The sequence below is a fragment of the Salmo trutta genome, chromosome 38 (assembly GCF_901001165.1).
Source record: "Salmo trutta chromosome 38, fSalTru1.1, whole genome shotgun sequence".
NCBI classification, from domain to species: Eukaryota; Metazoa; Chordata; class Actinopteri; order Salmoniformes; family Salmonidae; genus Salmo; species Salmo trutta.
Genome location: NC_042994.1, coordinates 5,563,633 through 5,587,243, shown reverse-complemented (window position 1 = coordinate 5,587,243; position 23,611 = coordinate 5,563,633). Strand labels below are relative to the sequence as shown.

General features: G+C 46.5%; 4 protein-coding genes across 7 annotated transcripts in view; 3 read left to right on the top strand and 1 right to left on the bottom strand.

Annotated features, from left to right (window-relative positions):
* The first annotated feature begins 552 nt into the window (after positions 1-552).
* On the top strand, positions 553-2,788 carry LOC115178166 (HMG domain-containing protein 4-like). Its single transcript, XM_029739220.1, has 6 exons — positions 553-841; positions 1,027-1,222; positions 1,401-1,531; positions 1,944-2,168; positions 2,372-2,498; positions 2,623-2,788. The coding sequence occupies exons 2-6, from the start codon at positions 1,165-1,167 to the stop codon at positions 2,676-2,678; spliced, it is 597 nt and encodes a 198-aa protein (XP_029595080.1). The 5' UTR covers positions 553-841; positions 1,027-1,164; the 3' UTR covers positions 2,679-2,788.
* A 2,707-nt stretch (positions 2,789-5,495) lies between these two features.
* Positions 5,496-8,672, top strand: LOC115177922 (GTPase IMAP family member 7-like). Its single transcript, XM_029738916.1, has 5 exons — positions 5,496-5,779; positions 6,942-7,288; positions 7,486-7,719; positions 7,955-8,152; positions 8,616-8,672. Exons 2-5 carry the CDS (start codon positions 6,944-6,946, stop codon positions 8,670-8,672), a joined length of 834 nt encoding a protein of 277 aa, XP_029594776.1. The 5' UTR covers positions 5,496-5,779; positions 6,942-6,943.
* Positions 8,673-8,854: 182 nt separating this feature from the next.
* LOC115178855 (GTPase IMAP family member 7-like) lies at positions 8,855-11,841 on the top strand. Of its 2 annotated transcripts, XM_029740229.1 has the most exons (4): positions 8,855-9,083; positions 9,261-9,326; positions 9,726-9,958; positions 10,282-11,841. In XM_029740229.1, the coding sequence occupies exons 1-4, from the start codon at positions 8,885-8,887 to the stop codon at positions 11,245-11,247; spliced, it is 1,464 nt and encodes a 487-aa protein (XP_029596089.1). In that variant the 5' UTR covers positions 8,855-8,884; the 3' UTR covers positions 11,248-11,841. The 2 variants fall into 2 exon arrangements, with proteins under 2 accessions (XP_029596089.1, XP_029596090.1); XM_029740230.1 differs by lacking the exon at positions 9,261-9,326.
* A 4,034-nt stretch (positions 11,842-15,875) lies between these two features.
* Positions 15,876-23,611, bottom strand: part of LOC115178081 (T-cell acute lymphocytic leukemia protein 1) — a 9,026-nt gene continuing 1,290 nt past the window's right edge. Inside the window, exons 2-5 of one of the 3 annotated variants that reach the window (XR_003872546.1) lie at positions 20,949-22,551; positions 17,728-17,822; positions 16,256-17,336; positions 15,876-16,182 (exon numbers count right to left, since the gene is read on the bottom strand). Coding sequence is in view for 2 of the 3 variants with exons in the window: in XM_029739119.1 (XP_029594979.1) it covers positions 16,813-17,336; positions 17,728-17,822; positions 20,949-21,847 (1,518 nt within the window). In the remaining variant the exon portion in view is untranslated. Of the gene's footprint in view, positions 17,337-17,727; positions 17,823-20,948; positions 22,552-23,611 lie in introns of all 3 variants that reach the window. The other 2 variants (XM_029739120.1, XM_029739119.1) reach the window with 2 other exon arrangements.

The window sequence follows — 23,611 nt, the reverse complement described above, 5'->3', positions numbered from 1 at the left end:
TTATAAGGGTATAATTATTCGATTTTGATGCAATAAGATTTGGTTTAAAGATTCATTTATTTAATGGAGAATAATCCATAACTGTAACTTTGTTGCAACCTGCAGTCCGCAACAATACAGCCAAATATATAGGTTGCGTATTGCGTTGTGCCAAATTGTTGCAATAAAATAATTGGTCATAAAGGTTTTGGACGTGATTTTCATGCCGAATCAGTCAGCGATAAGAATATTGCTTTGAACGCTTACGATGATTCAGCGACTATGTGGACGTGAGGGTCAGAACGATTCGACCATTTCCTAAACATGAGTCCGCGGAATTTGTACCAGCAGGGACTCGCATTCCAATGGTGTTGAAATCATCCCCCCAACGAAGGTGACTTCAAATTCAGGAAATTATGGAGCAACGATTTATCACCCATAAATTGAGTAGAGTAGGCTAGCCTGACAGTCTGTGAGTAAAAACATATTATTTTTATCACACGGCAAAATTGTAACATACATTGCAATGTTTTGCAAATAATACTTTCACCAATAATACTGATTTAGTTAGCCTATGAAAAGTATATGCCAATGTCTCGTTTTACGTAAGCCACGCGCCTCCACCCACCGGGTGAGTTATCCAGCGCAGCAAACTTTGAACTCTTCAGAGATGGCGACAAGCGGTGGGTGAAGTTTGGAGGTGGTCCATCAGTTTTTTGTCGACACATCGGAAAGCCAAAACGGAGCTCTCTTGATCTGTTGTTGTTGTTGTTAAACACATAGCTATTTCATAATCGAAATGACCGCGAGCTGTTGAGCAACATAGCCATCTCCGTACTGCGTTTACATTTGTGCGGAGCAGGTAGGCAGAGTGTTTGTTTAGAGGTGGTAGAATGCACCTTTTAGGAGGTTCAAATGCATATTCTTGCCAGTGTGCCCAAGCAGATTCTTTGCAATAGTAGCCTATTCAGTATATTTGAACCTATACATTGTATCATGTAATGTGCATCGATTTTAATGTCTATATTACTGCCTCTCTTTTCCCAGGTGTAGAAGATGGGAGAGGTGGGCCTTGTGACCAGCCGCAGTCAGAGAGAAGAAAATATCCTACAAAGATTTCCTGAGAGAGGAGGATGAGGATGATGACCTCGTGGCGGACGAGGAACAACTTGTCAAAGAACGCAAATGCAAGAAGTCATACAAGAAGAAGAGGAGACATTCAGGTTTGGAACGTGGCTACATAGTGAGCGTGACTATGAAATTTGGAGCAATGGCACCCTATTCCCTACATAGTGCACTACTTAGTTTTGACCATGGTCAAAACTAGTGCACTATGTAAGGAATAGGGCGCCATGTAGGATGCACATCTCCCTGTAATTTTGGCTCAATCTCATAGGAGCTGCATCCTGTACTCTCTACAGGTAACCACCCCCACAGTTGGACCAATGGCAGTGCAGGACCGGAGTTGTATGTTCTCTCCCATCACCAGTACCACCACCAGACCTGTGAATCACCAGACGAATGGTTGACAGAGGGGGAGAGAATTGAGGAAGTGAGTGAATAGGTGGGGTGAGTCTCCATTTTATGTCCTTGATTCCTTGCAGCCTCAGACGTTCTCCTCTAATGAGGTTTAAGAAGGAGTCAAGGAGAGAGGATACAAGGAATCAACAAAATACAATTGAGGTTCACCTGGGGACTAAGGCCTCTTTCTGTAGATAGTAAGAGGAAGACCAAGTTGCCCTCTAGACACTGACCTAAGTTATGTCTAGCATTTCCCCACTAGTGATTAATGTTAATGATATAGGGAGGGTGTACTGATCCTAGATCTGTGTCTAAAAGAGCAGCTTCTAGGTGTTATTGTGTAAACTGGACAGCAGAGGGCAGTGCTTGGTAAGTTTCCTTCCACTGATCTTCTTTTCTGCTTCTTACTCATCCCTCGTTTCTTTTTCCTGCTCCTCTTCCAGGGTAGGGAGGAGTCTACCATGCCATCGTTCTGGATGTACATGGACGACCAGCAGAACCAGATACGAGCAGAGGCCTCTACAGCAGGTTGCAGTCTCATGACCCCTGATGCCACAGACTCACCCATGTTGACAGGGCCTGAGGTAGACCCAGTGAACGCGGCGGCCCACCTACAGCTGCTGGGGGAATCCCTGTCTCACATTGGCCACCGGCTTCAGGGAACTAAGGTGGGCTGGTTGAACACTGTTGGCTTCATTGTCCTCACACTGAAAGGCTACTAAATACGGACATGTAATGCAAGCATTGTTGCATGAATCGGTCTGCCTGTTTCTAACACACTCTCTCGCTCTCTTTCGCCCTGACGCTCCCTTTATCTCTGTGTCCCTGTCTCTCTCTCTGTGTCTCTGTCTCTCTTGTTCTCTCTCTCTAGGAGATGATGGCAGTGTCAGGTAGTGTCTGTTTTACTGGACTCTCTACTGTGTGCCCTGGCTCCCCTGGCCTGTCTCACCTCTCTGGTCCCCGAGCTACGCAGCTGCCCTTCACACTCACACACACTGGTGAGGCTTAAACACACACACACACACACACACACACACACACACACACACACACACACAGTAGCTGTCAAATGACTAAGACTCTCACCACCAACTTCTTCTATTATCCCTGTCTTTCTTCTAGGCAAAGACTCTGGACAACATTGCCTATGTGATGCCTGGTTTGTGAAGTCTGTCTGATGAGGAGAAGAGCCTTAACCAGGGCAAGTAGGAAGTTGCCCAAACAAGGGCACTGCGTTCATCCACCTCTGGCCTGCTCGCCTCCCTACCTCTGAGGAAGCACAGTTCCCGCTCAGCCCAGTCAAAACTGTTCGCTGCTCTGGCACCCCAATGGTGGAACAAGCTCCCTCACGACGCGGAGTCAATCACCACCTTCCGGAGACACCTGAAACCCCACCTCTTTAAGGAATACCTGGGATAGGATAAAGTAATCCTTCTACCCCCCCCCCCCCCCAAAAGATTTAGATGCACTATTGTAAAGTGGTTGTTCCACTGGATATCATAAGGTGAATGCACCAATTTGTAAGTCGCTCTGGATAAGAGCGTCTGCTAAATGACTTAAATGTAAATGAAAGTTGTCATACTTTGAAAAGATGTTCCTTCCTGTCTGTTTGGGGCCTTTTGAAGGGATGGGGGGAAAATAAGCTATTTGTTTTATGAGGGGCTTAAGCGAACGTCCCATTCTGCACGGAGCGCTCTACTTTACCTGTGTCCAAAGTTTTCTGGGTTCATATTGAATTTGAAAGATAAACCATTTGTTTAGATTCATTGTTTTATTTGTTCAATTAAAACGTGTTTTGTTCATGCACTCGTTTTGATATTTTTCTAACTTGGCATGACAAGAGCTTCTAATCAACGGTTCTTGAATTATTGTTCCAGATTAAATGCTTTGATTATTTAAGGGAATCATTTCCACTTCTTGAGCTCTGACTCATCACGTAAGACTGTCAGTGTCTGTTCTCACAACAGCCACATATTTTTATTTTTAGACTGACTGGATATGTCAGACAATGCTGGAGTGCTTCTGGTTTGGCTCTAGAACTGTAAAACACTGCAGTGGGTATCTTGCTACTTGGGTATAATTTTCCAGGGCCACATTCATTTGCTAGAAGTTGTTGAACGTTGCAGATTGACTAGAAATGCCATGAATAGAGCCAATGTGATTCCTTGTTCTACATGTCAAAGAGGCATGTTTGTTCTACATAGCCTATTTCTCTGAACATTCCAAAATGTTGCATTCTGCTGGGCACGCCCCAGATGTTCAACCATCCCTGTATAACTAATCTAGCTCATAATGTACCATCACATATACATTACCAGTCAAAAGTTTGGACTCATTCCTGGCTTTTTCTTTATTTACTATTTTACTATACTGTGGAATAATAGTGAAGACTAAACTGAAATGACACATGGAATCATGTAGTAACCCAAAAGTCTTAAATCAAAATATATTTGAGATTTGAGATTCTTCAAGGTATCCACCCTTTGCCTTGATTAACAGAATGTGACTGGCAGAACGGGTGTTGTATGTGGAAGATGAGGGCTGCAGTAGATATCTCAGATAGGGGAGAGTGAGGCCTAAGAGGGTTTTATAAATAAGCATCAACCAGTGGGTCTTGCGACAGGTATGCAGAGATGACCAGTTTACAGAGGAGTATAGAGTGCAGTGATGTGTCCTATAAGGAGCATTGGTGCCAAATCTGATGGCCGAATGGTAAAGAACCTTTAGCCGCACCCTTACCTGCCTTGTTAAAAGTTCATTTCTGGAATTTCTTTCCTTAATGCGTTTGAGCCAATCAGTTGTGTTGTGACAAGGTAGGGATGGCATACAGAAGATAGCCCTATTTGGTAAAAGACCAAGTCCATATTATGGCAAGAACAGCTCAAATAAGCAAAGAGAAATGACAGTCCATCACTACTTTAAGACAAGAAGGTCAGTCAATCTGGAACATTTCAACAGCTTTGAAAGTTTCTTCAAGTGCAGTCGCAAAAGCCATCAAGCGCTATGATGAAACAGGCTCTCATGAGGACCGCCACAGGAAAGGAAGACCCAGAGTTACCTCCGCTGCAGAGGATAAGTTCATTAGAGTTACCAGACTCAGAAATTGCAGCTGAAATAAATGCTTCAGAGTTCAAGTAACAGACACATCTCTTTATCAACTGTTCAGAGGAGACTGAGTGAATCAGGCCTTCATGGTCAAATTGCTGCAAAGAAACCACTACTAAAGGACACAAATAAGAAGAAGAGACTTGGTTGGGCCAAGAAACACGAGCAATGGACATTAGACCGGTGGAAATATGTCCTTTGGTCTGATGAGTCCAAATTTGAGATTTTTGGTTCCAACCGCCGTGTCTTTGTGAGACACAGAGTAGGTGAACGGATGATCTCCGCATGTGTGGTTCCCACCGTGAAGCAACAGGACAATGACCACAAACACACCTCCAGGCTGTGTAAGGGCTATTTGACCAAGAAGGAGAGTGATGGAGTGCTGCATCAGATGACCTGGCCTCCACAGTCACCCAACCTCAACCCAACTGAGATGGTTTGGGATCAGTTGGAATGCAGAGTGAAGAAAAAGCAGCCAACAAATGCTCAGCATATGTGGGAACTCCTTCAAGACTGTTGGAAAAGCATTCCTCATGAAGCCGGTTGAGGAATGCCAAGAGTGCAAAACTGTCATCAAGACAAAGGCTATATGTTTTGATCTGTTTAACACTTTTTTGTTACTACATGATTCTGTATGTGTTATTTGGTGGTTTTGATGTCCACTAATATTCTACATTGTAGAAAATAGTAAAAATAAAGAAAAACTCTTGAATGAGAAGGAGTCCAAACTTTTGACTGGTGATGTCGATTGTTACCCACTCTCTCCATCGTAGGCCATCGCCACCCATGTACCCCTCATTGGCTGTGGTGAAAGTTTGGCATGAGTGTCACTGTTTACACCTCCGCCTCTCCACGGAATACCTGGTAGCCTCTGAACAATAGCCAGAGAATGTTGGTGTGTTTCAGCGTGCGTGTGACAGAGAAAGGGAGTGTGTACTAGGTAGACAGGTGACTCACTGATACTGACACTCCTTAATCCATGTAGTTTGGCCGTATTTAGAGGTAGATGAGGAAGGATAGATGTTGCCATAGCAGACTGATAGAGGTGAGAAGGGTTGTATAGGAGAGACAAGTCGGTTCAGAGCGATTGGGTTCATCTGAGAGAAGGAAGGAGAAGAAGTACAGGGATACAGACAGAAAACCCAGCAACCCACTCCAACAAACTCCCATCTGGGTAAGGGTTACACCTCAGTAGATTTAGTTGGTTGATGTGTGTACTGTGTATGTAGGTCAAGGGGGGGTTCTTAAAACTAAACATATCATAGAACATAAGGTATTTAAAAGCCTTGAATTTCTTCATATTTAACATGATCTAATCTAAATCAAGACGCCTGTGAAAGTGAAGCTCTTGCTACAGTACTGCTTCTCCTACACCTCACGGAGGTCTTCATTTGACCTCAACACCTGATGCAATGCCACCCTGCCATGTGTAGGCAGTAAACAATATGGTTGTTTTAAACTGCTCATAATGCACAGGATCAGGTCTGTTCCAGTTTCGCTGCTAGGAGAATAGGAGTGTTAAGAGTTAACAGGATGGGGTCATCTGGTTAGAAACATGGGATATAAACAACAGGTTGTCAGGGCGTATCTTACTGAAGTAGCCCTACATGCTGTATATGTCGTACTGTTTCTACTGTTTTTATGTTCTGTTACTATGAGCATGCAGTGTACATTGTGTGTTTTGAGAATTACTCCACACGTTGTTCTAAACAGAATGTAGTTGGACAGGCCTGGCAGGGGTATGTAGTTGGACAGGCCTGGCAGGCGTGTGGGGGTGTGGCTGGGAATTGCACATGATGCATACACACACAAGGAAAGAGAGTTGGGGAGAGAACAGAGAGAATAGAGGAGGAGGGAAAGATTGACACTACATAGGTTGATCAGTGAACACAGAAAATACCTCACCTGTAACTTGAATCTTTGCATTTCTGATACGCACATTACAATTGAAAGATAGATACACACACACACCAGACACACAACTTCAAAGGTGTTCACTGACAGTAAGCATTTATTTGTAACATCTCTTCTGGATTATCTTTTGAATTATAATTGTCATAGGATGACTGACCTAGGTTAACGCAGGAGGCAACCCAGCCCACATTTCCAGTTTAACTTCCAGGTGTGTTAATCATGGCAGTTAGACAGACTGGGTGTGAGAGAGAAGCCAGCGGCTACACACAAAGACACACACCCTTACATGTTATTCCCATGCTGATAACTAGTGGTATGGAGAACAAAGTCATTTATTCACGCAAATGAACATCAACTTGAACATCAGGCATACTGTAAGTAATACCTCTTCAGTATCTGTAACCAATCTCTCTCTCTTTCAGCTATGACTGACGTCCTCCCCGGCAGCCATGCCGGAACTCCAGAGCCAGAGCTCCGCCTGGTCCTCCTAGGGACCATCGGCTGTGGCAAGACCCTGTCAGGAGACACCCTCCTGGGCCAGTCCTCCTCCGGCTCTCCTTCCTCTTCTGGTTCTTCCCCCAGGCTTTGCCAGCTGAGGCGTGGGGCCTCTGAGGGCCGGCGGTTGACTGTGGTGGAGGCCCCTCGCTGGTACTGGAGCGGGGGCCACATGGAGGCTGGGGTGAGGAAGGAGACAGAGAGGGCACTTGAGCTGGCTGCCCCGGGGCCACACGCCTTCCTGCTGCTGGTTCCTGTCGGCCAGTTCACTGAGGTGAGTCTAATAGTTCTCGTTCAGAGAAGTTCTATGTTTCTTTGTTATTGTGTCTCTGGTGTTTTGTCATGTAGTTTTACTATGGTGTTGTGAATCTTGAACAGTCTCTATGTTCTGTGTTATTTCCTTTTGTTTGACTTAATGATGCACATTGTGCTTATGAATACCATCTATTTGCATGGTTCTAATTGATCCAGGTGGAGCGCAGAGTGCCCGCTGAGCTGGAGGAGGTGTTTGGGGAGGGGGTGTTGAAACACACCCTGGTGCTGTTCACCTGTGGAGACTACCTGATGGGCCAGGGGGCGGGACAGTACCTGGAGGGGGAGGACCCTGGGCTCAGGGAGGTGATTGACAGGTGTGGGGGCCAATACCACGTCATCAACAACCGCCGACCGCAGGACAGGGAGCAGGTCAAGGAGCTGCTGGAGAAGGTAACCATGACACCCATCCCATCTTATAATGATGACAATGGATCCAATTGACATAGTGCCTGTATGTTCTAAATGTGCTTCTACTGTCAATTTGTAGGACCCACCCACTTTATTGACACATCACTTTATTGACACATCACTTTCAAATACTTTATTACTATATCAACGGAATGTTGCAAATACATATAACCACCCTGTTGGTATTTGATATTTGAGGCACTGTGCTTTATTGCAGGTGGACAACATGGTACAAAAGAACAGAGGATGCTACATACGACAAAACACCCTGCAGAGAGAGATGGAAGAACAAGTGAGGGAGAGAGAGAGGGAACTGAAGGAGAAGGTGGAAGAACAAGCGAGGGAGAGAGAGAGGGAACTGAAGGAGAAGGTGGAAAAACAAGCGAGGGGGAGAGAGAGAGAACTGAAGGAGAAGGTGGAAGAACAAGCGAGGGAGAGAGAGAGGGAACTGAAGGAGAAGGTGGAAAAACAAGCGAGGGAGAGAGAGAGGGAACTGAAGGAGAAGGTGGAAAAACAAGCGAGGGAGAGAGAGAGGGAACTGAAGGAGAAGGTGGAAGAACAAGCGAGGGAGAGAGAGAGGGAACTGAAGGAGAAGGTGGAAAAACAAGCGAGGGAGAGAGAGAGGGAACTGAAGGAGAAGGTGGAAGAACAAGCGAGGGAGAGAGAGAGGGAACTGAAGGAGAAGGTGGAAAAACAAGCGAGGGAGAGAGAGAGGGAACTGAAGGAGAAGGTGGAAAAACAAGCGAGGGAGAGAGAGAGGGAACTGAAGGAGAAGGTGGAAAAACAAGCGAGGGAGAGAGAGAGGGAAGAGAAGAAGAGGTACAAAGTGAAGGAGGAGAGAGAGACTGTGCTGGAATTGAGACACGCCACAAACACAGAGACAAGCAGATATTGTGGAAGCCAGAAAAGAGAGGGTACGCCTAACTCTGCCATAGAGAGGAGAAGAGAGGAAGAGAGTGAGGAGATGGAAAACTGGAAGGAAGAGATGGAGAAGATAAGGAAAGAGAGGGATGAGATAATGAAGAGCAGAAAAGAGAGGGAAGAGATGGAGAGAAAAATAGAGGAAGAGTGGGAGAAGAGAAGAAAAGATGAGATGGAGAAGAGAAGGGAGAGAGAGAGGGAGGAGATCAAGAGGAGAAGGGAAGAGATGGAGAGGAAAAGAGAAGAAGAGATTGAGAGGAGAAGAAGGGGAGAGGGGGAAGATATGGAAGAGAAAGTGACTGTGAAACCCTTGGTTAACTGTCTTCAATCAACACCAACACCAACACCACAGCAGCAGCCAACAGAGCCCCAAAATGGTGGTCCAGCACTGTTCACGAGGATCCCTAGTTTCCATCTGACTGAAGGTAAAGACCCATTTTGTATGGAAGCTGTCCGCTAGTCACACTTCGGTATGGATATATATGTCCATTACTCAAACCAAGCTCAAACAAACTACAATGACACTGAAAGTAATGTGTGGTAAGGAAGGGTTGTTCACTAGACTGTGTTCCTCTGTTGTAATTCTCTCTTTTTGTCTCTAGAGGGCGCTATACTCTCACAGCTGTCCGAACTCGAAGTAAAACCAGCCCAGAAAGTTGTTAATACCTGTAAGTCACATACTTCTCAGTGTAACACAACAATATCAATTGTGGTGTTCTTTAACTTTTCCCCATTTCATCTAAATCTGAGAGAGATCTAAACATACTGTCTGTCCTTGTCAGTCTGCCACAGAATCAACAGCTTTGGAGTAATATAAACATACTGTCTGTCCTTGTCAGTCTGCCACAGAATCAACAGCTTTGGAGTGATATAAACATACTGTCTGTCCTTGTCAGTCTGCCACAGAATCAACAGCTTTGGAGTGATATAAACATACTGTCTGTCCTTGTCAGTCTGCCACAGAATCAACAGCTTTGGAGTGATATAAACATACTGTCTGTCCTTGTCAGTCTGCCACAGAATCAACAGCTTTGGAGTGATATAAACATACTGTCTGTCCTTGTCAGTCTGCCACAGAATCAACAGCTTTGGAGAGAAGACAACCTCCTCCTCCTCCTCCTCCTCCTCCTCCTCCTCCCAGTCAGAGTTGCGTGTGGTTCTGCTGGGTAGGTCAGGGTCGGGGAAGAGTGCAGCAGGTAATATCATACTGGGTCGGGAGGAGTTTGTGTCTCGACCAGACATGACCACAGCCGTCACTCAGGACTGTCAGAAGAGCAGGGCCCTCGTCGCTGGGAGACGGGTTAGTGATTGATTAATCATTATTACAGCTTTATTGGGTTTCTATTATCTTAATCATTGAATAATATGAGGTCTATTGAGGTCTATTGAGGTCTGTTGAGGTCTGCAGTTTGACTTGTTTCAAACTGAAACCCATCAAGTATTATGTCTAAGAATGTCAGTGTTAATGACTGTAAACACTTTCACAGTAGATGGGGGGGGGTCAAGTTGAACTTTTGCGTCAGTAAAATCAATATAGTAGTGACCTCAAATGACGAGCTACATGCCAGTAATTTCAGACCTCAACAAATCCTCTCCTCTTCTTTATCCTCCCTCTCCCTCCAGGTGGCAGTAGTGGACACTCCAGACTGGTTCCGCTCCGAGCACCCTCCAGACGTGGTCCGTTCCCAGCTGTCGTCCTGTGTGGCCCTCTCGGCCCCTGGCCCCCACGCCTTCATCCTCTGTGTCCCCGTGGACCAACCAGCCCGGGCAGAGCTACAGGCTCTAGGGGCCCTGGAGAAAGTCTTTGGTCCCGGGGCAGTCCGGACCCACACCCTGGTCCTCTTCACTCACGCCGATCGGCTGAAGGAGAGCGGGAAAGTGGGAGTGGAAGGAGTGGAGAAGTATATTTCGAGCCAGAGGAGAGATTTGTTGGAGTTGGTTAAGCGATGTGGGGATCGGTATCATGTGATGGAGAGAGGGAGCGGAGGAGAAGAGGAGAGGAAGAGGAGTGTGGGGGAGTTATTGGAGAAGGTGGAGCAGACGGTGAGAGAGGGAGGAGGAGAGTGTTTCTCCTGTCCTCTCTTCCAGGAGGCGGAGGATAGGGTGAGACAGAGACAGAAGGAGATAGTGAGGGAGAGGAGAGGAAGAGGAGAGGAGGTGAAGAGACAAGCACTTCATTCCTACTCCATGCAGCCCTTGAGAGAGACAGAGGACGAGGTGGATGAGGAGGAGATAGAGAGAACGAGAGATGAGGCGGAGAAGAGCGTAAGCGCCCTGGAATTGGGAAATCTTCCCTCTCTCTCGTCCTCCTCTGCATGGTCTTCGTCGCTCCTTCGCTGGGTGTGGGAGAAGGTGGGGGCGGGAGCGAGTCAGGTCCCCAAGCTGACGGCTGGAGGTGCACTGCTGGGTGGGGTGGTGGGCGTGTTCTTTGGAGGGCCCATAGGGGGAGCTATAGGGGCCACTGCTGGATCTGTGGTCACTGAGGTGGGGAGAAGGAGGTTTAGCAAGACAAAGAACTCAGCAGAAGATACAGTTGCCACAGGGAGAATAGAGGGAGAAATCTTGGACAAAGTGTTGAAAACCGAGTGAGAGAGTCAGATCCACACAAGTCGATATGGATGTACAGTACAGCATTTTATGAGAGGTTATTTGATAGGTTTCTACCTATGATATATATCCACAGGTGATTGCCTGTGACCGCGCAGACGTTGTATATATCTGTGATTTATAAACTGGGTTGGTCGAGTCCTGAATGCTGATTGGCGGACAGCCGTGGTATATCAGACAGTATACCACGGGTATGACAAACATTTATTTTTGCTGTACTATTTACGTTGGTAACCAGTTTAGAATAGCAATAAGGCACCTCGGGGGTTTGTGGTATATGGCCAATATACCACGGCTAAGGGCTGTGTCCAGGCACTCACCTTAATGCTTAAACATAATGTTGGTAACGTACAACATATACTGATGTGTAAGTTGTTTTGTACCGGTTCTCATTGACTACTTTATTGTTTTGCTGTATTTCTTTTCCAGCTGTTACAATTATGACTTGTTAAATAACTCGTCATTATTATACAAATTACATTCAACATGGGTTCTTTAAATGTTAAACTACTATTGTGCATATAGTTAATGCTTTTATTAATGCTAATAAAACACATTGCATGATAATATCATTCAGTTGGGTTTGAAGGGCTCATTTGCTCCTATCAGATGGAACATGGCTTCATGGTTACAATATGTAAAGTTGGTCCTGCAATATGTAATAAAACCCAAAGGGGAGGCAGAGGAAAGGGGGTATTGTCTCCATGTCCCAGACTGCTTTGCCTCACCCTCCAGGCCTCTTGTATCAGTAGGACTGGATAGAGCAGGTGTAGGAAACCAACCCCTACCACACCAACCACCACTCCTCTGTGTGATCTGATCCTCAGGGGCCTCCGTAGTTCACCCTACAAGCTCTCACAGTCTCACGTCAGAATTAGACGTTCATCCATGTTTCTCAAACGTCAAATTTCAAAGTGTTTGAGGTTGAGTGTAGCCATTAACTCCAAATTCTTAATGCTAGGCATAGGCTTAAAACAAAATATAAAAAACAACTTTATATCACTGGATTCGAACATGCAACCTTTGGCCCTTTGGAACCACAGGCAGATGCTTACGCCCATCCCCATCTACAATGCCCTAGAAAAGCCAAAACCTACTTGACGGTAACAGCTGTTGGACGGCACAGAGGGAGCCGGCCCTGGAGCCGCGGAGAGCACCACTGTTGGCCTGCACGGAGGAAGCCAGGGCCAGGTTGGCACGTCAGAGATGGAGGCTAGAGGCAGAGGCAATAGGGTTATGTAACCAGTCCTTCCTGTTGTGTCAGAACGACCGGGTGTGGTGGGGGGTCTGAGAGAGAGAAAGGGAGAGGGAACGAGGGCCCTTGTGGCTGATTTTCTCTTATTTCCGGCTCTTTTCTTGCCCTTCCCTCTCTCCCCTCTTCCATGCATGTAGCGGTTGATTGCACCACAGTATCCCCATCAGGCAACTTAATGGCTGTAGATGAGACAGCACTAACTGTAGAGCCATTTCCTGGCCACCTGATAGCTGGAGACACACAGCCAACCTGGGGGAAAGGGTTGAGGGGATATCGTCAACATTTTTGACGGTATGATGGTATTTGACAGTATTTTTTTATTTTTTTATAATAAAAGTTGTAAATATGCTTCATGAGTAGTGCAGGACCGTCGGTAGGGTGGCAACAAACACATTCTAGGTGGTTTCGATGGGGCTTTCTCTTCTGATTGCTTTATACTGTTCAATCAAACTTCATCCCAACATTATTTTTAGCATTTTCATCCATTTCTGCATTTTCTTCACTCGTGTTATCATCTCTCCTCGCTGTACCACCTTTGTTTTGTCTTTGTATGCCTCTGTGTTGTGAAAAAGTAACTTTTTCTTTATCAGAATAATTATTCTACTCAATAACTAGGTTTCCATCCAATATGCACATTTTCCCACCAGTGGTGTTTCCACCAAACTGACTTGAGGATAAAAATCAGTGTGTGATGACGTAGTGCACAAAAAGGTTTCGTGTGCTGAATAAAAATTGAAAGTTCAATGTGTTTCTGTCGCATTTTCAACTCTACCGATTGTTGTGACACACAAACTGTTGCATTAAATAGCAAATGTGCCTCCTCTGGTCGTGCACTCTGGCCAACAACAGCTACACAGTGCAGGTAATGTAGGCTAGTCTACATGATGAGATTATTATGGCTAAGAGAGAGAATATTTAGTCACAGCAGTCAAGCATCAATCATCATGTCACCAGAATAAGACAACGTTTTTTGGAAAGGAGCATCAAGTTCCTCAACATGCACTTTCACCCCCCTGTGAAGCTCCTCAACATGCACTTTCACCCCCCTGTGAAGTTCATAACTTATTTCATCTGTAGACTAAGAAACTGCATGGTTTCCTGAGTCGTAGCGGGGAGGACCACACATGTCATTGTGTGACTCCAAGTTTACTTCCATATGATGGTTATTATATCAATATTTGCGCATAAAGGAGTTTCCACCGCCATTTCACGCATAATGAATTTTACTGACACAAATAGATCCCACCATTTCGAACGAACAAATTATCTGTCAGCGTTTACAAAATTGTACCTAAACGTCCTGTTTCACAGCTGTCATGATTTTACCACCCCTTATCCTCCACCCCCCCTCCACCCCCCCACCACCACCACCACCCCTTACCCTCCACCCCACCACCACCACCCCTTACCCTCCACCACCACCACCACCACCCGTTATCCTCCACCCCCCCTCCACCCCCCCACCACCACCACCACCCCTTACCCTCCACCCCACCACCACCACCCCTTACCCTCCACCACCACCACCACCACCCCTTACCCTCCACCCCCCCACCACCACCACCCCCCCTTACCCCCCACCCCCCACCACCACCACCACCCCTTACCCTCCACCCCACCACCACCACCCCTTACCCTCCACCACCACCACCACCACCACCCCTTACCCTCCACCCCCCCCACCACCACCACCACCACCACCCCTTACCCTCCACCCCCCCCACCACCACCACCCCTTACCCTCCACCCCCCCCCCCACCACCACCACCACCACCCCTTACCCTCCACCCCCCCACCACCACCACCACCACCACCCCTTACCCTCCACCCCACCACCACCACCACCACCACCCCTTACCCTCCACCCCACCACCACCACCACCACCCCTTACCCTCCACCCTCCACCCCCCCACCACCACCACCACCCCTTACCCTCCACCCCCCCCACCACCACCACCCCTTACCCTCCACCCCCCACCACCACCACCACCACCCCTTACCCTCCACCCCACCACCACCACCACCACCACCCCTTACCCTCCACCCCACCACCACCACCACCACCCCTTACCCTCCACCCTCCACCACCACCACCACCCCTTACCCTCCACCCTCCACCCCCCCACCACCACCACCCCTTACCCTCCACCCCCCCACCACCACCACCACCACCCCTTACCCTCCACCCCCCACCAACACCACCACCACCCCTTACCCTCCACCCCCACCACCACCACCCCTTACCCTCCACCCCCCCACCAACACCACCACCACCCCTTACCCTCCACCCCCCCACCAACACCACCACCACCACCCCTTACCCTCCACCCCCCACCAACACTGGAGGTTAAAGCAATGCTACCGCCAACCGTTTTTTTCCACGTCCGGGATTCTCACGGTACTGTCATGGGTCAGCTATGTCCGGCTTGGGGACATCAGCAGGGAGCATTTTTCCACCTTTCTTTTTTCAAACCGGTACTCTCTCTCTCATGGTTATAAATCTGTCATGTAACTAACCAACGCAAACAAACAACCATGAACAGAATGATTGAAACCATGTATTGAACGAAGCCCATTTCCTAAATGTAATGGACGACTGATTGAGTGCAGACAAGGCATTCTCTCAGAGTGGTACTATAGGGCTAGGGGTAGTGTTAGGATTGAGCTGGGATGTGGACATGAAGCTAGGGTTAGGGTTGAGCTGGGATGTGGACATGAAGCTAGGCTTAGGGTTGAGCTGGGATGTGGACATGAAACTAGGGTTAGGGTTGAGCTGGGATGTGGACATGAAGCTAGGATTAGGGTTGAGCTGGGATGTGGACATGAAGCTAGGATTAGGGTTGAGCTGGGATGTGGACATGAAGCTAGGTTTAGGGTTGAGCTGGGATGTGGACATGAAGCTAGGGTTAGGGTTGAGCTGGGATGTGGACATGAAGTTGAGGCTAGGCTTGAGCTGGGATGTGGACATGAAGTTGAGGCTAGGCTTGAGCTGGGATGTGGACATGAAGCTAGGGTTAGGGTTGAGCTGGGATGTGGACATGAAACTAGGATTAGGGTTGAGCTGGGATGTGGACAGGAAGCTAGGTTTAGGCTTGAGCTGGGATGTGGACATGAAGCTAGGGTTAGGGTTGAGCTGGGATGTGGACATGAAGTTGAGGCTAGGCTTGAGCTGGGATGTGGACATGAAGTTGAGGCTAGGCTTGAGCTGGGATGTGGACATGAAGCTAGGGTTAGGGTTGAGCTGGGATGTGGACATGAAGTTGAGGCTAGGCTTGAGCTGGGATGTGTACAGGAAGCTAGGGTTCATATTAATTCATTCATATTAGATAAATTAAAATACAAAATGTTCTTATGTGCACTTTCTCACAACACACGTTTTATAGAATCACAAACCAACTTACAGCCATAAAATAAACCAGGTTGATTTTCTGAACATAAAAACACATCTTCACCCCTTCACACAACAATACTTTTGCCAGCGACTACACTGTCTGTTTCTCAAACTGGACACAGCAGCAAAACAATTGTTTGGGTTGAGAAATTGTGCTGATAACAGGGCTGCATGTATTCTGGAGTGCAATAAGAGGATGTTGAATAAGGAAGAGAGAACTAAAACACTTTATTTCAGTCAGCTAGAACGGTCAATTTCCCAAATGGCACCCTATTCCCTACATAGTGCACTACTTTTGACCAGTAGTGCACTAAACAGGAAATAGGGTGCCATTTGGGACAACTGTGTCACAATTTTGTCCTCTAAGGGAGGTAGGGTGGGACCATCTTCTTCATCTGACTAAAGAAAGAAAATAGGAAACTTCAAAAACTGCCACATAAACTACTGGCTGAAGGTTACCGTCATTGATGTTTTTTGATGTCTCAAACTGCAGGAAGCAAAGCCATGAGGTCAACATGGCTCCTTCAGAGGTTTTAGGGCAACTGACACAATGCTGACTGGATGTACAAACAGTCAAGCCTACATTTCCCAGGTAGCCCTATAGAAGCCTCAGTTCTGATGAAACAGCTTACGTTACCCAGAAAGCCTCAGTCCCACACTGCAGGACACAAAATCCAGACAGAGGGACAGTCAAACACTACCACAAACTGCTACAAGAACTCAGAGCTGACCTTGTAGACATACCATGTCATTGAAAGAACTACATCGATTCCAAAAGTCTCAAAGATTGCTGGTAGAGTAGTAAGTATACTGTACATTTTTGTCCTTTCTGTCAGTTTGTCAGATATTATTTACTACCAGGCATTCAATTTTGTCCTCTTTGTGACGTCACATGTCATGTCACCGCTGGTTGCTGGCAAGTGTCACCGCAGTCCGAATCTGACCTTTGACCTTTCCCGGAATGCCCCGCGGCACCACCATTGAGCTCTTAGCCCCGCCCCCCAGGTTCTCCTCGCTGTCTGTGTTGCTATAGCAACTGGAGGTTGGGGAGGTTGCCAAGGCGATGATCGATGAGTCTGTGGAGTCTCCTCTGTCGTGGTGGACCATAGTTGAAGAGGGAGTGTCACCCTGGAAAAGTGGGTGTATATCCTTGTTGTTCAGCCCCGCTTGGGCCCTATCATCCTGGGTTTCCTCCTCAGGCGAGCCCCTGGCTTTGTCTTGGGACTGGTCGTTGAGCAGGGTGACAAGGAAGTCGATGTACTTCATGGCCAGGCGGAGGATCTCATTCTTGGAGAGCTTCTTGTCCGGAGGGTGGGTGGGGATGAGCCTGCGGAGGTCTGAGAAGGCCCCGTTGACGTTCTGCTGGCGCCAGCGCTCCCGGCTGTTGGTGAACACACGCCTCGCCAGCTTCTGAGGAGGGCCTGCTGGATGAGGATACACAGGCACAGTGCATTAAATACACATACGTACCAGTATGCACATGTACATACAAGAAACTGAATATCAGGAAGGTGTTCCTAATATTTGGAAAACTCAGTGTATATCACAGGAGGTTGGTGGCACCTTAATTGGGGGGGACGGGCTCGTGGTAATGACTGGAGCGGAATCAGAGGACTGGTATCAAATCCATCACATACATAGTTTCCAGGATGCCATTCCATTCACTCCGTTCCGACCATTATCATGAGCTGTCCTCCCCTCAGCAGCCTCCTGTGGTGTATATGTACACTACATTAACTGTATCTCATTGATTTATCATATGCTGGTATTGGTCAGTAGTCCATGGACAGTCACACCAGTTCATCTTCTATTTACCATCACTGAGATCCAACTCATAGTGTGAGGAGGGCCGTCTCTTGATGCTTCTACTGGAAAAGATTCCATAGTTACCAGAGGGACCAAGATGAGAACTGAGAGAAGGAGAGAATCAAATCAAATCAAATCTCATTTTAATGGTCGCTTACAAATATTTAGCAGATGCTATTGCGGGTGTAGTGAAATGCTTCTGTTCCTAGTTCCAACAGTGCAGAAATATCTAACAGTACACAACAATACACATGAATCTTGGAATTAAGAAATATAGAAACATTAGGACAAGCAATGCTGGAGTCCGGAGTACAAATGTATATGTACAGTTGAAGTCAGAGGTTTACAAACACTTAGGTTGGAGTTATTAAAACTTGTTTTTCAACCACTCCACAAATTTCTTGTTAACCAACTATAGTTTGGCAAGTCGGTTAGGACATCTACTTTGTGCATGACACAAGTAATTTTTCCAACAATTGTTTACAGACATTATTTCACTTATAATTCACTGTATCACAATTCCAGTGGGTCAGAAGTTTACATACACTAAGTTGACTGTGCCTTTAAACAGCTTGGAAAATTCTAGAAAATGATGTCATGGCTTTAGAAGCTTCTGATAGGCTCATTGACATCATTTGCGTCAATTGGAGGTGTACCTGTGGATTTATTTCAAGGCCTACCTTCAAACTCAGTGCCTCTTTGCTTGACATCATGGGAAAATCTAAAGAAATCAGCCAAGACCTCAGAAAAAAATTGTAGACCACAAGTCAGGTTCATCCTTGGGAGCAATTTCCAAACGCCTGAAGGTACCACGTTCTGTACAAACAATAGTACGCAAGTATAAACACCATGGGACCACGCAGCCGTCATACCGCTCAGGAAAGAGACACGTTCTGTCTCCTAGAGATGAACGTACTTTGGTGTGAAAACTGCAAATCAATCTCTGAACAACAGCAAAGGACCTTATGAAGATGCTGGAGGAAACAGCTACAAAAGTATCTATATCCATAGTAAAAACGAGTCCTATATCAACATAACCTGAAAGGCCGCTCAGCAAGGAAGAAGCCACTGCTCCAAAACCGCCATAAAAAATAACAGACTATGGTTTGCAACTGCACATGGGGACAAAGATCGTACTTTTTGGAGAAATGTCCTCTGGTCTGATGAAACAAAAATGGAACTGTTTGGCCATAATGACCATCGTTATGTTTGGAGGAAAAAGGGGGATGCTTGCAAGATGAAGAACACCATCCCAACCGTGAAGCACGGGGGTGGCAGCATCATGTTGTGGGGGTGCTTTGCTGCAGGAGGGACTGGTGCACTTCACAAAATAGATGGCATCATGAGGATGGAAATTATATGGATATATTGAAGCAACATCTCAAGACATCAGTCAGGAAGTTAAAGCTTGGTCGCAAATGGGTCTTCCAAATTTACATTGACCCCAAGCATACTTCCAAATTTGTGGCAAAATGGCTTAAGGACAGCAAAGTCAAGGTATTGGAGTGGCCATCACAAAGCCCTGACCTCAATACCATAGAAAATGTGTGGGCAGAACTGAAAACGCGCACGCGAGCAAGGAGGCCTACAAACCTGACTCGGTTACACCAGCTCTGTTAGGAGGAATGGGCCAAAATTCACCCAACTTATTGTGGGAAACTTGTGGAAGGCTACCCAAAACGTTTGACCCAAGTTAAACAATTTGAAGGCAATGCTACCAAATACTAATTGAGTGTATGTAAACTTCTGACCCACTGGGAATGTGATGAAAGAAATTAAAGCTGAAATAAATCATTCTCTCTACTTTTATTCTGACATTTCACATTCTTAAAATAAAATGGTGATCCTAACTGTGTCACGTCCTGACCATAGTAAAATGTTATTTTCTATGGTAGAGTAGGTCAGGGCGTGACAGGGGGTGTTTTGTGTTTTTCTATGTTTTCTATATCCATGTTTAGGTTCTAGTTTTTCTGGAGATCATACTTAAGTAGGGTTTTTTTCCACCTGTGTTTGTGGGTAGTTGTCTTCTGTTTAGTTTATGTACCTGACAGAACTGTGCGCTTTCGTTTTCGCTTTGTTATTTTTTCTTTAATATTCTGAGTTAAAATAAATCTTCATCATGAGCAATCAACACGCTGCACCTTGGTCTACTTTCTACGACAGCCGTTACAAACTCACCTAAAACAGGGAATTTTTACTAGGATTAAATGTCAGGAATTGTGAAAAACTGAGTTTAAATGTATTTGGCTAAGGTGTATGTAAACTTCCGACTTCAACTGTGTATATATGTGGTGGGATGTATAGACATTATGGACAGTATGTGGATAGAATATGTAGTATATCTGAAGAATACGTAGGATAGACTTGTATATGTATCGCAATAGTTAAATATAATGTTCTTGACTAGACTACAGTATATACATATGAAAGTGGGTAAAACAGTATGTAACCATTATTAAAGTGACGTCCAAAGAGGGAGGAACGTGAGAGAGGGTGCATTGGAAATAAAAGATAACAAATAAAAGTATCCAAGCAATAAAAGAATACAACTGTAAAAGTACAAACAATGCTATTCAGGGGAGTAATAATATTGTAAATGGTTTTCAAATTGTTAAATGGATTTGAAATGGCAGAAACATTTGAAATTGACTGAGGGAGAGAAAGCGAGCAAAGCTATCTGTATGGTGATTATGTTTGGGTTGTTGATGGAGTGCGCATGCTGTCGGCAGGCTGTGTCTCATTAGGGCTGACACTGGCCGAGACATGCTGCTAAAATAGAACAATGTTCCTGCTGAAAATGAAGAAGAAGAAGGATATTTCATCATAGTGATTCTAGGAAATGGGGCTCTATGGGGAAGTAGAAGTTCCAGTTTAATAATTGGTTAGGATTAAGGGTTAGGAAAAGCAGAAAGAGAAATCTATGTTATAAACTGTCAGTTGTAGTAGTGAAACTGTTGGTTATAGTGAAACAGTTTGCCATACAGTATCAGAAAGCCAGTCATAACATGAAATATGATAATGCCAGTGGAGGCTGCTGAGGGGAGGACAGCTCATAATAATGGCTGGAATGGAGTCATTGGAATGACATCAACCACATGGAAACCACGTGTTTGATGTCTGTGATACCATTCCATTGACTCCATTCCAGCCATTATTATGAGCTGTCCTCCCATTAGCAGCCTCCACTGGATAATGGAATATAATGTGAATATGAAACATTTCCCTATCACCTGCTGAAGAAGTGGTGTGATGGCAGGTACTGGAGGGGCAGCAGGGGGCCCTGGGAGGGGATCGGTGGGGCCCCTGGTCCGGTCCCTGACAGGGAGGTGAGATGGGTGAGGCGGATGCCCCCGTGGTGGTGGGTGTGGTGGTAAGGGTCATGGTGGTGGGGGTAGTTGGGGATGGGGTGCAGGGTGGTTAGAGGGGTGTTACTGGGGAGGGAGAGGGGGTGGGGTGGTTTACTGTGTCCCAGACTAATAACAGGGATGTGGGGAGGGAGGGGGGCAATAGAGGAAAAGGAGGAAAAAGAGGAAGAGGAGGATGGGGGGAGGACGGCAGGGGTAGTGGATGTAGACACTGGGGCTGGGAGGAGGGGAGGCGGAGAGGAGGAAGAGGATGGGGGGAGGACGGCAGGGGTAGTGGATGTAGACACTGGGGCTGGGAGGAGGGGAGGCGGAGAGGAGGAAGAGGATGGGGGGAGGACGGCAGGGGTAGTGGATGTAGACACTGGGGCTGGGAGGAGGGGAGGCGGAGAGGAGCGGATGAAACCTCCTCCCTTGGTGTTGTTTGTTTCCATGGTGACCGGTGGTTCAGGTGCGATGTTGGTGGCGGCAGGGTGGTCAAGCAACTTGGTAGGGGGCTCTGGAGGTGGAGGAGGGGAGGCAGGGGGGCTAGGTGGGACAAACCTGTCTCCCGGACTCCCTGGTTCATTAACCGGCGGTGGGCTGCTAGCATCAAGTGAAGCCGGTGAGGGGGCCTGCTGAGGGCTCAGTCGTTCAGACTCCGATAGGGGGTCAGAGGGGGGGGAGGCAGAGGGGGGGTTCAGTTTCTCCATCATGGTACCTGTGGGAAGGCACCCCACCACTGCACCCCTCACCCCTTCCGCTGTTCTGTCTCTCTCACCCAGCATGGTGTCTAGGCCACTAGCTGCTGCTGCTAGACTCCTATAGACCTCCACAGACCTCTCTCAGCCCTGGGCCTCTGCTGCTACTCCAGATAATATCCCCTTATTATGCTGTTAGTCCCCTGGTCCTCCTGAACGACGGGTTGTCTACTGCTGTTATTAATCAGTCCAGGGATGTCTGTGATGGGCTGTCTGGGTCCTGGGTTTTCAGGGGTCAGGAGTCAGGGGATGGTGTTGTAGCTAAGGCTGATGCCCTCGGGTTTGGCTCAGTCCAGTCTTATTGTCACCTCTCATTCTGAGGGCTGTTGCGTGTGTGAGAGCGAGTGTGTGTGTGAGTTTGTGTGTGTGTGTGTGAGAGAGGAAGGAAAAAAGGAGAGAGCGTGTGAGTGTGATCTTGCATTCATGGCCCCACTCAAGAGGCTGTGTCCAATCTACAGTGGCTGGGCAGACGATGCTCACATCAATAATCATGTGCCAGTGTTTACTAGTAGTGTGACTGAGGCGTCTCTGGGTCTTCTTGGAGCTCCACGGCAGACTGGTTGGTCTGGCTTTAAGTTTAGTAGTCTAGACGTCTTTTTCCCATAGTACATCCTGAGGAATAGCCAAGTACGTTGTCTTTGAATGAGTCACCATTGGCCGACACGGTTGATTAGTCCCCCAGTCTGTCTGTCTGTCTTTTCGGATATGAATCAAACTATCCATACAATCCACTTTGCCCCAGGTGCATAAAGATTGGACGGTTTTCAAAGAACATGTAGAACAAAAGAGATAAGACACATTTGTTTTACATGAGTTAGTGGGTCAAATACTGGAATGAATGAATGAATGACATTTTATTTTCGTGTCAAATCACCAGTTGCCAACCCATCCCTTAATGGATTAATTGACACATAAACAAACATTACAAGAATTCACTTTGGTAATTCAGTGATAATTCTTCTGGAAGTGGTGAATAAAAAATAAAGCTAGATTTAGAATTTGGAATTAATTAGGAAATGAAAATGATACATTTTTTCCATATATAATCTACATCAAAGCAACATCTACTATCCCTGGCCCTCTCACGAGCTGATGACAGGCTCAACTTGGTTGTCATGGGTGTCCATTGTTTGGTATCATACTGCGTGTGTGTTTTCGTCATTTCAAGGAAGTTCACAGTTGTCTTATACGTTCTGCTTCTGCAAGACTTGGATGATTCATTATTCATGGCTGGATTTTGCAACTGTCTCTTCTCCTTATGCAAAGCCTTATGTTTGGGGAAAATCCAACACATCACTGAGTACCTGCCTCTGTATTTTCAAGCATGGTGGTGGCCGCATCAGGCTAAACGGTATGCTTGACATCAGCAAAGACTGGGGGAGTTTTTCAGGATAAAAAGAAACAGAATAGAGCTAAGGAGAGGCAAAATCCTAGAGGAAAACCTGGTTCAGTCTCCTTTCCAACAGACACTAGGAGACAAATTCACCTTTCAGCAGGACAGTAACCTGAAACACGAGGCCAAATCTACACTGGAGTTGCTTACCAGGAAGAAGGTGAATGTTCCTGAGTGGTGAAGCTACAGTTTTGACTTAAATCTGCATGAAGATTGCTGTCTAGCCTTGATCCCCAACACCATGACAGAGCTTGAAGAAGTTTAAAAATAATAATGTGCGAATATTGCACAATACAGGTGTGTAAAGCTATTAGAGACTTACCCGGAAAGACTCACAGCTGTAATCGCTGCTAAAGGTGTTACCAACATGTACTGACTCAGGGCGGTGAATACTTATC